This window comes from Erinaceus europaeus, chromosome 11, assembly GCF_950295315.1.
Source record: "Erinaceus europaeus chromosome 11, mEriEur2.1, whole genome shotgun sequence".
In the NCBI taxonomy this organism is placed as follows: Eukaryota; Metazoa; Chordata; class Mammalia; order Eulipotyphla; family Erinaceidae; genus Erinaceus; species Erinaceus europaeus.
This window is the reverse complement of record NC_080172.1, coordinates 377218-392769: the sequence shown is the minus strand read 5'-3', so window position 1 is coordinate 392769 and position 15552 is coordinate 377218. Positions and strand designations below refer to the sequence as shown.

At 41.6% G+C, this 15552-nt stretch overlaps 1 protein-coding gene across 2 annotated transcripts in view; it reads right to left on the bottom strand.

Annotated features, from left to right (window-relative positions):
* Positions 1-15552, bottom strand: part of TNPO1 (transportin 1) — a 76010-nt gene that overhangs the window by 22745 nt on the left and 37713 nt on the right. For both annotated transcript variants that reach the window (XR_009552428.1, XM_060201028.1), the window contains exons 8-14: positions 14535-14657; positions 11955-12073; positions 8456-8516; positions 7504-7672; positions 5557-5709; positions 4317-4542; positions 1060-1231 (exon numbers count right to left, since the gene is read on the bottom strand). Coding sequence is in view for 1 of the 2 variants with exons in the window: in XM_060201028.1 (XP_060057011.1) it covers positions 1060-1231; positions 4317-4542; positions 5557-5709; positions 7504-7672; positions 8456-8516; positions 11955-12073; positions 14535-14657 (1023 nt within the window). In the remaining variant the exon portion in view is untranslated. The remainder of the gene's footprint in view (positions 1-1059; positions 1232-4316; positions 4543-5556; positions 5710-7503; positions 7673-8455; positions 8517-11954; positions 12074-14534; positions 14658-15552) is intronic.

Sequence of the window (15552 nt, the reverse complement as noted above, 5' to 3'; positions counted from 1 at the left end):
CAGACACCTGCAGACCTGCTTCACTGCCTAAGTGGGAGCCGGGGGCTCAAACCAGGATCCTTATGCTGGCCCTTGCGCTTTGTGCCACGTGAACTTAACCCGCTGCACTACCGCTCAAATCCCTCGTTTTTCTTCAGACACTCTAAGGACCTGGGTTTGAGCACCTGGCCACAACATGGAAGAGAACTGCATGGGGCAGGCTTTGCGAGCAACATCCTGTCTCTGTCACCCTCCATCTAAAGAGTTCACCAGCTGGGGTGGACTTATGCAGGTGCAAAGAAAGGCCCAGTGATAATCCTGGTGGAGAAGAGATTAAAACAAAACTATTGACACATTCACGTGGAATGCTGCTGAATTACAAAATGTGATTTGAAGTAAAAATACACTTGCTAACGTCTTAAGATCTATGTTCTTTAAAAGGCAGCAAATATTGAGAAGCTAGCACTGAAGACCAGACTAAAATATCATGTATCAAGTCTATAGTAATGTACTTAACTTTTATAGGAGAGAAAAAAGTTCTATTTTTACATTGATTATGATATTCTGAGTAAATTATATATACATTTTTTAAAAAGGCAGCAAATAATGAGTATTCACACCTCACACCAGTTTTGGTGGTGACCATGATCCAGTCTTATTCACAAACAAATGAAGCATGAAGCATGGTTCTGAACTTCTATACTAATGTAAATAAATGGACAAAAATCAGGGCTGGATGGTGGTCTACCTGGTTGAACGTACATGTTACATGCACAAGGACCCAGGTTCAAGTCTCCGGTCCCCACCTGCAGGGGGAAAGCTTCACAAGTGGTGAAACAGTACTGCAGGTGTCTCTGTCTCTGTCCCTGTCCCTGTCTTATCATCCCCTTCCCTCTCAATTTCTGGCTGTGTCTATCCAATAAAGATATTTAAAAAAATTTTTTAAAAAGAATAAATGGACAAAAATCAACAAAGTTTGAAAAAAATTATACCAAAACAAACAACCCCACACAAAAACTGTTTACATTTCCCCAGAATATGTATGTTAAAACCTAGAAATATTTCATTACAAATCCTTACCGGTTTGTTTAAATGATGTCCTACTGAATCTGCTAACGTTCCTATGGCATCGTAAAGAATGAGCAGGTTCTTATGCTGGTATTTACTAAAAGCGAAGACCAAGGTATCAAGTATATAAGCAAGGTAAGGAACAAGTTCTGTACAAGCCTCCTCTTCTAGGGTAGCAAAGGCACTAGAATTAAAAAACAAAACAAAGCACAGTTGTAATAAGTGGACTAGTGTGAACTGAGATAGCAAAGTAAGAGTATAGTTCAGAGTAACTTTATATTTTTCCTATCTCTACCTTATCACATTAGATGATTATTTTATTATAATTCTTTCTTTTTCAAATTGCCACAGGGTTCTTATCACTGGGGCTCAATGCTTGCTCCCAGCGGCTGATAGGGGTCAAGAGACACTGAAAGAGCAGACCTGCTTATCTGCTTGTGAAGATTCCCTTATGTGTGGGGAGCAGGGGCACGCACAGCAACATGTGCACTAGCCTAGGTGAGCCAGCCCTTGGCCTCCTATCAATTCTTTCAGTTGATACGGTATCTACTTAACTACAACGATAAAATTTGAAGCTAAAACATTGGTCCTTATATTGTTTCATTCAACAAATTTCTTTTCTTTTTAAAAAATATTTATTCCCTTTTGTTGCCCTTTTTTTTAATTGTTGTAGTTATTCATATCGTTGTTGTTGGACAGGATATAGAGAAATGGAGAGAAGAGGGGAAGACAGAGAGGGGGAGAGAAAGATAGACACCTAAAGACCTAGCTTGTGAAGCCACTCCCCTGTAGGTGGGGAGCTGGGGGCTTGAACCAGAATCCTTACGCCGCTGGTCCTTGTGTTTTGCGCCACCTGCGCTTAACCTGCTGTGCTACCGCCTGACTCCTTCAATGATGTATTCTTACAAAGTAAGGATCCTGGTTCGAGCCTCCATGTTACAGGAGTATAACAGACAACAATGTTCTCATTTTAAGGGAAATTATATTCAAGTGATTGTTTACAATAAAATACTGTTGATAATACTGTTAAACTCCAATGTATACCTCATTCTTCTAAACCAAGTGTCACAAAGCAACAGATTTTATATACTACCAGAGCATGGCTCAGCTCTGGCTTATGTTGGTGTGGGGACTGAAGCTGGAATTTTGAAATTTTGGGCAGGAATGTCTTGTGTGTAATAATTAGGCTATCTCTCCGCCCAAAGTAACATGTTCAGTCTATGTGTCTAAAGTGTTAGGAACACTGCAATATCACAACCTTTCAAATGCTTCTCTTGGGGGAGGCACAATGGGGTGATATAAATCTAATAACAAAATTTCAGTGTTAGGAATGAATTCTTGTACCTATTTGTCAATAGCTGAACTGAACACTATTAAACCCTCTAAAAGTTTCTATGAGTGTTGGGGGAGGGAGGACGACTTCTAAAAGACATAATACACAAGGGCTGGGTAGTGGCTACGCTGGTTAAGTGCCTACATTACAATGCACAGGGGCCCAAGTTTGAGCCCCGGTCCCCACCTGCAAGGGTAAAGCTTTGCGAGTGGTGAAGCCGGGTCAGAGGTGTCTCTCTGTCTCCTCCTTCCCTCTCCATTACTGGCTGTCTCTTTCCAGTAATAAGTATAGTAAGATACAATACACAGCAGAGACAATGCCAATCAACATGGCACCATGCACTTGGTAACTGTTAAGATGGCTCTGAATCAGTAATTATTCTACAATACATGTGTGTACCAAAATCAACCTACACAGCTGTTAGTGAATACCGTCCTCTTAGTTATTACTTATGATGTGAAAGCACCAGTTCTCTAAGCGCTAGATCATACATTAAACAGGACATGTGCTAATACAGATTTGCCTTATGTGTCGTTTACTGGTCATGTAAATAGCAAACCTATTAAGATTCTCAGTGCAATTTTTTCAATTTCATCCTAGACGTCTCACGATGCCAGCCCTGTGTAGATTTCTACAGTGAAAGCTCATTATTAACTCCTATTCCTTCTTGTTAGAAATTTTCCAAAACGATAGGCGTTAGCCATTGGTTACTGAAAGCTCTGTTTATTAGCATTGTGGACTATTTATTTCATCAAAGCACTTGCCGAACATCTTCTACAGCTGTTTACTATTTTCTACTAGTCTGTAAATCTCAAGGTGACAAGGTATAAGCCAGCATTTAATACATGTCTAACACTTGGCTAAAAAAAAAAAAAAAAAAAAAAAAAAAAAATCCTGTGGTCTGGGAGGTGGCGCAGTAGATAAAGCATTGGATTCTCAGCCATGAGGTCCGAATTTGATCCACAGCAGCACAAGTGCCAGAGTGATGTCTGGTTCTTTCTCTCCTATCTTTCTCGTGATAAATTCTTTAAACTTGATAGAACCAAAACAATGAGAGGAGGGAGATAGAAAGAAATGTACAGCAATGCTTCACTGCTCATGAAGCTGCCCTCTTGTAGGTAAGGACCAAAGGGTTTGAACTTGGGTCCTTGCTCACTATTGCAATGTGCTTAACCAGGTGTGCCACTACCTGGTCCCCTTATTATTTGTTTATGAAATAGAGAGAGAGAGAGAGAGAGAGGTAGATGGAGAGGGAGAGATCACAGCCCCAAAGCTCCCTTCAGTGCTTTGGGGCTGTGAGGCAGATCAAACCTGGCTTCTGCACACAGCAATAGAGGCGCACTATTAAAGTGAGCTGCCTTACAGGTCCTTTGATTTCAGACTGTTTTCCTATCTAAAAATAATTTGGAAAAAAAAAATAGGAGTTCTAAACTCTAAATTATGTTTGTTCCTTAAACCTGGGACATTTGTCTATAGTAGTGCAACTGGCTTCGAGTGTGATACCCACAGTGAGACTAGCCACTGGAGTAGATGACAGTGTAACAAATGGTTATGTGTGGAGTTGTGATAGCCTGATGCGAACTGACTCAAATTCTGTTAACCCTTTATGGCTGGAATCCTTGGCACCCCCACTGCAGATGGCGAGAGGGAATAGGATAAAACAGCTTGACAGTTATGAAAAAAGGTGAGAGGATTTGTAAATCAGTATTAAATCACTAATAAAAAGTAAACAATAAGTGAGACGAAAAAATAAGTTGAAGAAACAGCAAAGACTGGTGTCTCAAGAGCTGTATCTTGAATTTCTAAAATCTGACAATAATCACCTAACAAAACCCTTACCAAAACTGACATTACCACTAGATCACTGGGGTTGAGCTGAAGGTCCTCACTGAAATACACGCCTCCCTCCGACAATGAACAGCGATGGTGGTCTCACCTGCAGGCAGCTTCCTGTACTCGCTTGTTGCTATCCAGGATACGCTTTAACAGCTCTGTCATTAATGGCTTCAGGTACGTGTCTGGAGGTTGGCTGACTACCCAGTGTGCATAGCGACTAAGAGTCCAACACGTTATGGAACGTACAAGAGCCTTCTTGTCAGAGAGGCACTGAATAAGGTGAGGAATGAGCTCGGGCAGGTACGGAATCATGCCTTGCATGCAACCTAGGGAGAAAAAAAAGACCTTTCAGAGTGCTACAATCTAGATGAAATCATTTTGGCTGAGCACGAAGCAAGAGGCGCATGAAAACACTCAGATGTGTTCAGGACTGTGCAAAGGAGCAACTGAAAGGGAAGCCCTGTGTTTCTCGTTGTCTTCTAGGAGGGCCTCACTTGACTGAGTCTACATACACCATGGCTTTCAGAAACATTTATAGAAACCAACTTCTACCAAGCAGAGAATTTTCCTTGAAGATGCTTTCAGATTCCAGTAACTTTCATATTGATAGTGTGATTATAGGCTTGTCTATGCCCACGGCAACAACACAAAAGAGTAAAATACAGGAGTCGGGCTAAGGACACATAGCATGAACCTCAGGGACCGGCGTGAGGATCCCAGTTCGAGCCCCCAGCTCCCAACCTGCAGGGAGTCGCTTCACAGGTGGTGAAGCAGGTCTGCAGGTGTGTCTTTCTCTTCCCGTATCCCCCTCCTGTCTCCATTTCTCTCTGTTCTATCCAATAACGATGGCATCAATAACAACAATAACTACAACAAGACAATGACAACAAAAAGGAAACAAATAAATATTAAAATAAAAAAACAAGAGCAAAATAGTCATCTGTCTCTAAGATCATTTTCACCATGTCGAGAGTCCAATTCAGCTCTGGCTACTCTCACTGGTGCTGCTGATGCACATGCTCCCACATTTATTAATCAACCTGAGAAAACGGAAGCTCACTCATACAACATTTAGAATGTCAGGGACTGAACTCACGACCTCACACATGCAAGTATTGCTCCCTACTATTGCTGGATCTCTTAGGCACCTGTGTCTCTAAACAGTATTTCAGTCAGTGACGGGTCAAGCAGACATTCCGTCACTCACGCAAACAGGAGACCCCACCCTTAAGCACAGAATACCTCTGGAAGAGCAAGCTTGTAGGTAGAGGCCATTCTTTAAAGCATGGCAGCTCTATTGGTGCCTCTTGGTTCACAGTTCAGCTATGAGTCACACTTACCTTCAGCAATTGCCCCTAAAACCAAGATGCCCGATTCTTTAACAACCCACTCGTGATGAAAAAGTAACTCTTTCAGGAGGGGCAAAATATGCGGCAGAAGCTCATCACGATACACATTTGCCAGAACATCGAGGGCCGCAGCAGAACACTTTCCTAAGGAGATATTTAATTAATTACAATGTTATCTTGACTTCAGCAATAGAACTGAATTGCTGCATGTATGATATTTATCGGTACAGGGTTTTAGAGACCCGATTTAATGGGAGTGGGTCTGTCACATGACAAAAATCCTATGAATACTTAAGTTATGAAAATATTCTGATTTAATTTATTCTTCCCTACAAAAAAAACTTAGTTTTTTTATGCATAAAGATGGGTGGAATGTGAAAGGAAATGGTCCCACCTCCCCTCAATTTAAAACACATTAATTGACAGAGTTATTAGTACTGTAGTCTTAATACATCTTAGCTCCAACAGGAAATAGGAACACACAGGAAACAAAATTGTGAGAAAAGTGAAGACCTGGGGTTTTCCTGTGTGAGCTTTGTGTTGTAACACTAAGTGAACCATCAGTAGTACTTGACTAACACAGCCTTGGGCAAGTACCTCTCTGAATTTCCTTACCAACGCCAGGCTTTAGGAAATCAATTATCTGGCAGTTTTCTCAACCGAGGGTAATTCTGTTTCTAGGATAAGGGGCAATGTCTGAAGGTGTTCTTGCAATTGTGCCTGTGTACTGCTGGCATCAACAGGGCAGAGGTCATGGATGCACTCAGCATCCCGTAAATTACAGGATAGCTCCCATAAGAAACAAACACTGGGCCCAGTCCAAATTCAGGAATCCTCAAAATAATGTCGTGAACGTTTGTAAACCAGCAAGCATGCAAAACAAACACAGGTGCTTACATTCCTCTTTGGAGTTAGTAAGTGTGGCCTAGAAGGCTGAGATTTTCAGCTAAGGTTGAAAAGACATGAGGACGTGCAAAAACAAATCCGGGGTGTTCTGCCTAGTGGCACAGTGACAGGCTTTGGGCTTTCATTCATAATGTCTTGTGTTGGATGCATGGCAGCACATATGCCACATAGATGTACCAGTTCTTGTTCTCCCTATTTCTCTCTCTAGTTGAGAAAACGTGGAAGGAACGAGCAAACTCATGCAGGGCTAGGCAAATAGCTCCCTTGGATCCCGCACCTACTTTTGCCAGCCAGACCAGGTCTGAAGCCAGCCCCGTTTCTGAAAAAGTTACCGTGGAGTGGTGAAACCCAGCTGGTGGGGCAGATGGGGAGAACAAGGCCACCAGGAAGATGTAGAAATAAAATCAGTGTCACTAAAATGACTATCATTAGAACAGATAAAATAAAGGTTGTCAAGTACGTAGAGTTGAAGATGTAGGTGTCAACAGCGGGGCCACTCTAGAAAACACTGCTAGTTCCTTAATCCCAGCTGGAGTATAAACCCAAGAAGAGAAAGCATGGCCACACATAAACTTTACTTGCCATGTCTCATAGCATGGTTACTCATAAAAGTCAAAAGGAGAAAGAATGAGCTGCTATCAGCTCAGGAAAGACAAGACCCAGCATACCCAACACAGTGGAATATTGTGCCATAGCAAAAGGGGAGGAAATACGGCACAAGTCCCAACACGGATGGGTCTTGAAAACATGCTGAGTGAAAGCACTTAGTAAGAACCAGAGTGCAGGCATCCAGTGTAGGAGAGGACAGACAGACTCACAGAGGCAAAATGCAGACCGGTAGTTGCTTAGGGAGAGGGGACTGGAGGAAATAGGGAGTGACATAGTTAAGTACAGGTTTATTTCTTTTGGAGATTATGAAAATGTCCTAACAATTTACTATAGTGATGGCCACACACACTGTGAATCTACTATTCTATTACACACTTTAATGGGTAAGCCTAACAGGTAACTGCTTTTCCCTCACGGACGTACTTAGATTCCAGTCAGAAATTGTATCATCATCGTCAATTTCATCGTCATCATCGTCTTCCTCTTCAATTCCATCTTCATCGTGCTGCTGCGCCACTGTCCTAGATCGATGAAAACGCGGTCGGATATCCTGCTCGCTGTCAGGGATTGTTTCATCTTCTTCAACATCACCCTTTTTTTAAAAAATTTGTTTTTTAAAAAAGAAGAATCAGAATATTCAAAGAAATGTTATATAGAAGATTTTGAAGCATAACATTTTATTAAGAACAATATCCAATGCAAAAACCAGTGGAGGGACACACAACAGCCGTTACTGGTAGCGGCACTTTCTCTGTCCCTCACCAGCAGTTACAACCTGCCGCAACCAAATTCAGATCACAGTGGACAACACATTTCCAATCAATAGGAGTCAATGCTAACACCTAGTACTTAAGCTGTAAAGCATGCTTCATGGACTATGTAACAGGAAATCTACTTACGTAGAACTTAGTCTATTTAAAACATTCTTTCTTTCTTTTTAAAAAAGATTTATTTATTAATGAGAAAGATTAAGAGAGAGAAAGAACCAGACATCACTCTGGTACATGTGCTACCAGGGATCGAACTTGGGACCTCCTGCTAGAGAGTCCAATGCTTTATCCACTGCGCCGCCTCCTGGACCACTAAAACATTTTTTTTTCTATCAAATCAAATCCAGGTATGTTGAGCCCAAGGGCTAGGGAAGGTAGCAGGAGTGTATAGTTCCCGAGTTTAATCTGTGCAGGGCATTACGCCAGGGACGTTCTGGTCTATTTTTGCTCTTCCTCTACTAAGTAAATAAATATTTAAAACTGAAAATAGATGGCAATTGTTAGGTAAATAAAAATTTACGAAGAGAAAATTTACAGTTTATAAACAATTTACAAGAAGTCAATAAAGGCAATGTTCCTAGTTATCAGGAAATAGTTTCCCTTACCTTAAGTAGAATGATATCTATATCCGAATACTTCATGCCGTTTACTAAGACAGGAATCAACCTACATAAAGGAATGAATTCTAAGGTCCACACAACTCACAAGAAAAATCAAAGTCTTAAGTCATATGTGCACTAAAATGCAAATGATACAACTGTCAATCCGGACGCCATCGTAAGAAAGCACACAGTGCCGTTTGTCCTGTACACACGGGCAGCTCAAAGACCCAGCTTAGGTCTTTGCTATCTGGTTGTCGGAAGACATGGCTTATTTCTCCAGGTTTTTCTTTTCTTAAATATTTATTTATTTATTCATTCATTCCCTTTTGTTGCCCTTGTAGTTTTATTGTTGTAGATGTTGTCATTGTTGGATAGGACAGAGAGAAATGGCGAGAGGAGGGGAAGACAGAGAGGGGGAGAGAAAGAGACACCTGCAGACCTGCTTCACCACCTGTAAAGCAACTCCCCTGCAGGTGGGGAGCCGGGAGCGCAACCGTGATCCTTATGCCGGTCCTTGCGCTTTGCACCACTGCTGCGCTTCCGCCCGGCTCCCTCCATGTTCTTCTATGCAGAACTGTGCCATTTCTCCAAAACCCCATATATACACACATGCATAAATGGGGTCTATCAGAGGGGATTTTAGTGAGGCAGCTTATGTAAGAATTCACATACAGAATCCTTACCTAAGAAATTGTGTCCCCCCCCAATAAAAGAAAAAAGAACTTATTATAAGGGACCAAGAGATGGTGCACCAGTTGAACACACGTTATCACGCACAAGGAACTGGGGTTAAGCCTCTAGTCCCCACCTGCAGTAGGGGAAGTTTCACAAGTGGTAAAGTAGTGATGCAATTGTTATCTCTCCCTTATCTCTATTCTTTCTTTTTAAAAAATATTTATTTTCTCTTTTGTTGTCCTTGTTTTATCGTTGCGGTTATTATTGTTGTTATTGATGTCGTCGTTGTTGGATAGGACAGAGAAAAATGGAGAGAGGAGGGGAAGACAGAGAAGGAGAGAAAGACAGACACCTGTAAACCTGCTTCACCGCTTGTGAAGTGACTCTCCTGCAGGTGGGGGCTCTACTATTTCTCAATTTCTTTCTATCTCTATTCAGTGAATAAACAGATAGAACACTTTAAATATGAAAGAACTCATCTCATATATAACAACATTCCCCAGTTTTAAAGACAAGCATTTCTTGATGCCGTAACTGAGACATCAAGGGTTATCTAAATGCTCACCACCGACCAATGAGTTAGGAAAAAATGTAAGAGAAAAAGTTTTTTTGGGTCAGATGGTGGCACACCTGCTTGAATGCATGTTACAATGCATAAAGACCTGAGTTCAGATTCCACTTCCGGAGGCGGAGCTACGAGCAGCAGATCGCTTTCTCTTCTCTCCTCTCCTCTCCTCTCCTCTCCCGGATCAACTAGGAATACCAAAGGAGACCACCCGAGACCGAAACAAGACAGGACTAGAATGACCACAGGAACCCAGTAAATCACCCGTGAGTACAAACACGTGTGGCTGGTGACAGAGAGGAGAGAGGGGCCTAAGGAGAGATTAAGTGACTGCTAACAGTTCAGCAGTTTATCAGTGGAGACACCACCTCCAGTCTGCTCCACCAACAAGGGGACAGCTGAAGGGAGGAAAGGACTCCCCAGAGACTCACCAAGTGCAACTCTGAGTCTCCACTGCTACTTCCCTCAGAGTCTGGAGCAGCGGCAGGGAGGGACACCAGGGGACAGAGATCTAACCGGGAAACTCAGGAGAAAACCTATACCTTGGTGGCATAGCTGAGGGGCTGTGAAAGTCTCTTTGCATAACCACTGGATTATTATCTCTGCCACACCCTGCACATTATCTCTGCCACATCCTGCGCTTTATCTCTAGGTCAGGAGTCAGCGTTTAAGCTAAGAAGCCTATTGATAGTTTAAAAGCCCTCAGGCTCCCATAGCCTACAGGGAAAAAAAAAAAAAGAGGCTTTTAAACCACTGAGCTCCAACTCAGGGATTGAAACAACTGTTAATTTCCACCACTGTAAACCCTTTAATTAACTTACTTAGACACAAGTCAATCCAGGCAATAGTGATCAATAATTTGAAAAGTACTGATAAAGGGAACTCATAACATAATATATAAAATGGTTAAAACAAGAAAAAAAATATTGGAGAATCGAACCAGGACAAGAGTCCAGCTAAGAGTCCTCCAGAGGGTGAAGCACAAAATAACGAGTTCAACATCCAAACATTAACTAAGGAAATAATAACAGGAGTGAGTAAAGAATTTGAAAAAATTGTAATCAGAAATACAGGAACAACAAATGAGAATATGGAAGAAAATACTAACTATCTCATGGTTATTAGAGAGCTGAAAGCTGAAATTGCTGAGCTAAGAATGCAACTAGCTGAACAAGCTAAAACAGTATCAGAGCAGGGCAACAAAATAGATGAACTCCAGAAAACAGTAGAGGGCAGAGAGACTAGAATAAATGAGGCTGAAGACAGAATTGGCAAGATTGAGGATTAGAGACAACTAAAAAAGAAGTAAGAGATCTCAAAAAGAGATTAAGAGATGCTGAAAGCAACAGAGTCCTACGGGATGACTTCAAAAGAAACAATATACGCATTACTGGCATACCAGAGGAAGAAAGAGAAGGAGAGGAAGAAAGCATTTTCCAGGCCATAAAGACCTGAGTTCAAGTCCCCGGCCCCACCTGCAGGGGGAAAGCTTTGTGAGTGGTGAAGCAGGGCTGCCGGTGTCTCTCTGTGTTTCTTCCTATCTCCTCCTTCCTTCTCAATTCCTGACAGTCTCTATCCAATAAATAAAGGTAATAAAAAAAGAAAATTATTAGTTTTAATTGCATTAATAATGAGATCACCCATATTATTACTTAAGAACCTGACTACTATGTTTAGGAAGGATGTACAAAATAGAAGTGTTGACTGTGGAGAGGGAAGTGTACTCAATAGTCAGAACTCAGGATTGCCAGCTGTGCGCCATTTACAAACACCTTCCCAGTAATCTCAGGACAAAGGCGTGTCCTTAATCACACAACAGCTCAGATGTCAGATTATAGCCTCAAAGTCCTAAACATTCTAAGAATCAAAGTTAACCTGGTCAGACTCCAGTGATAATTTTTTCCCCTGTACCAGGCGTGAACTTTCCAGTGTCAGAAAGAGATAGAAAGTACACCTGTCATTCTCTACAATGATTAACATTCAGTCTTCGTCAAGTCCACACTTGAGAGACAAGTTTTTTATCAATCACGTAACTATTTATAAAACTGAGTATAACGTGACTGTGAAAGAGCCAATTATTCAACCCTTCCACAGCTAGGTAACATTTATAATACAAAATCCAAACCACTTAAAATCTTTGTCACTTATCTCCGTAATTTAAATGGTCATATCTTTACTACAGAACAATGTGGACTATTTGTGAAGAGGCCTCACTGTTAAACTGAAGTTAAGAGCAAAGGAGCATTCATAAGAAACACTTACTTAGGAAGATGCCTTACAAGTACATCTTTGCAAATTGGTTGGTCAGCCAAAGTGAGCCAAAATTCACAGGCTTCCAAAGCCACATTTTCATCCTGATCCTGGGTCCTCTGTAGCATGTACTGTAAACAAAGGAGAGCTATTAGTACCTAAAATAAGCTTAATCCTATTCCAACAAGTTATGATCCTTTGCTTTGATCTTGTACTTTTTTTTTTTCTCCTCCAGGGTTATTGCTGGGCTCGGTGCCTGCACCATGAATCCACCGCTCCTGGAGGCCATTTTTCCCCCTTTTTGTTGCCCTAGTTGTTGCAGCCTCGTTGTGGTTATTATTGCCGTTGTTGACGTTGCTTTGTTGTTGGATAGGACAGAGAGAAATGGAGAGAGGAGGGGAAGACAGAGAGAGAGGGGGAGAGAAAGATAGACACCTGCAGACCTGCTTCACCGCATGTGAAGCGACTCCCCTGCAGGTGGGGAGCCGGGGGCTCGAACCGGGATCCTTACACTGGTCCCTGCGCTTTGTGCCACGTGTGCTTAACCCACTGCGCCACCGCCCGACCCCCGATCTTGTACTTTTATTTGTCTCCAGAGTTATCACTGGTACTCGGTGCCTGCACTATGAATCCACTGCTCCTGGAGGCTATTTTTTCCCCTTTTATTGCCCTTATTGTTTATCATTATTGTTATTCTTGTTGTTACTGCTGTCATCATTGTTGCATAGGACAGAGAGAAATCGAGAGAGGAGGGAAAGATAGAGAGGGGGAGAGAAAGATAGACGCCTGCAGACCTACTTCACCGCCTGTGAAGAGATCCCGCTGCAAGTGAGGAGTTGGGGCTCAAACCGGGATCCTTATGTTGGTCCTTGCGCTTTGATCCATATGTGCTTGACCCACTGCGCCACCGCCCAGCCCCCTGATCTTGTACTTTTTAGTGGCTTCCAGCCTAGGCTTTGGGGTTTTAAAAATATTTTCTAGTCAATTCTAAAATGCAGTCAAAATCACTTAGTTGAAGAGGCATCTGATTTCTAAATCTAACTAAAGGCATCTATCTCAAATAATGGTCCACAGTCAATAATAATAATAATAATGATTTCTCTCTGTACTTTGGGCCGAAATTGGGGTCATATAGTACAGGTCATTTCATGTCCTACAACTGTTGAAGAATCATACATCAGGCCATTAAAAATTACTTGTTAAACGCACGTGGCGCAAAGCGCAGGGACCGGCGTAAGGATCCCGGTTCGAGCCCCCGGCTCCCCACCTGCAGGGGAGTCGCTTCACATGCGGTGAAGCAGGTCTGCAGGTGTCTATCCTTCTCTCCTCCCTTCTCTCTCTGTCTTCCCCTCCTCTCTCCATTTCTCTCTGTCCTATCCAACAACAAAGCAACGTCAACAATGGCAATAATAACTGCAACAAGGCTGCAACAACTAGGGCAACAAAAAGGGGGGAAAATGGCCTCCAGGAGCGGTGGATTCATGGTGCAGGCACCGAGCCCAGCAATAACCCTGGAGGAAAAAAAAATTAAAAAAAAAAAATTCTTGTTAACTTATCTCAGTAATTCTAATTGCCCTAATTATGAGTTTTTTGAAATTTAGTGTTTTTCTTAAATTTATAAATTTTCAATCACCCCCATCCAATTTTTGCAGACATTATACAGAATAGATCCAAAGAAGTACCACCTATTCCTAATCTCTCAAACAATTGTAACATTTAAGCAGTGGTGGTGGTTGTTGGGAGTATGAAGGAACAAAACTTTCGTTGGAACTATACTGTCATCTTCCAACCTTTAAATGACTATTAATCACAACTAAAAATAAAGAAAAAAGAATTGCTATGTACCACAGACACTAGGCCTCAGGCTCGATCCTTTAAAAGATCTTTTGTGCCCATATTATAAAGACTATGGAAATTAAAGACTAGATTGTACACTGTATATATTCATAAAACATCCATTAATTTTTACACTCAAAAGTTAACTCATATGATATATACTCACAAACTCTAATGGCAAACTCCAATGGGGGGAGATGTTACTTCTCAAACATTTTGTGACCAGTTAGTCTAATTCATATCTCATAAGCATCAGTAAGAACTCTCAGCTATCCTGGCTAAAAGGTATGTACTTAAGGGTGGAAGAGATAACACAAAGGATATTCAAAAGATACCTGATGCTCTTAAGTCCTAGGTTCAATCCCCACACCACCCTAGTAAACTGAGAAGTGCTTTGGTAGAAAATCAAACAAGGGCCATGGTAGACAGCATAATGGTTATGCAAAGACTCTCATACCTGAAGCTCCTAGGGTCAAACTCCCACACCATGTTAAACCAGAGGTGAGCACTGCTCTGGGAAAGAAAGAAAAGAAAGGAAGAAAAGAAGAAAGGAAGGAAGGAAGGAAGGAAGGAAGGAAGGAAGGAAAAAGGAAGAAAGAACTCCTGTATTTTAAATAACCCTTTCTGCTAAAATGACTCCCCAAACAAAAATTACTATAGGATACTTTAAGGTTAACTTTTTTTTATAGTTCCTTCAACCGGGAAAACAATGGCATCTTGCTATTGAACATTGTGTACTCAAGGTGCGACTGTTACCTCCACTATGTTATGCATGTGAGGAAGCAGGCGGTCCATTCTAACTTCAAGCAGCATCACAAGAGCCCGGCACACATTTTTCCGTACCTCCGGTTCTTCATCACCAGCCAATGCAAAGAGATTCTATTGTTCAAGAAACACGTTTCCTAGGTTAAGTATATGTTGGGGCATTCCAAAAATAGTAACTTATAATACAAAGGAGAAGCAACTGCTCAATGCTATTAGGGTTATGAGACAAATTCAGGACAACTGCTAAAAACTGATTCTCATATATGCCATTCTTTCTGAAAGAATTTAACTGTGTATTCTGATGTGATTTTTGAACTTCTGATTCTAAACCATGTCATGAGAAAGGTACTTAGTCAGCTTACCCATTATAGAGATGATCATTAGCCTTTAAAACTGTCAAAAGGTAATTCCCACCAGCTGATCTGTGAGGTGCTCATCAATGAAAGCTCTGTAATTGGGAAATACACCAGGTTTCTAAACTGCTCTACTGTGCTGCTCTCAAAATGTGGGGAGGAGAGCGAAAAAGTCTGTCTCAGATGCTCTCAAAAAATTTTTTTTAAAGAATTTATTTGTTTATTCATGAGAGAGACAGGAGGAGAGAAAGAAGCAGACATCACTCTGGTACATGTGCTGCTGGGGATCAAACTCTGGACCTCATGGTTGATAATCTAATGCCCTATCTATTATGCCACCTCCCGGACCACTCAAAAAAAAAAAAAGTATCTGAATAGAAAAGAGAATTTTTTTTAAAAAATAAAATTTTATTATTTTATTTATTGAATAGAGACAGGCAGAAATTGAGAGGAAGGGGGAGACAGAGACGCAGAGACACCTGCAACCCTACTTCACCACTTGTGAAGCTTTTCCCCTACAGGTGGGGGACCAGGGGCTCGATGCCAGATCCTTACACACTGTAACATGTGTACTCAACCAGGTGTGCCGCCACCCAGCCCCAAGAGAGAATTCTTCACAACCCAACTTTACAGGTAAGGGAATGGAATTGGACGTT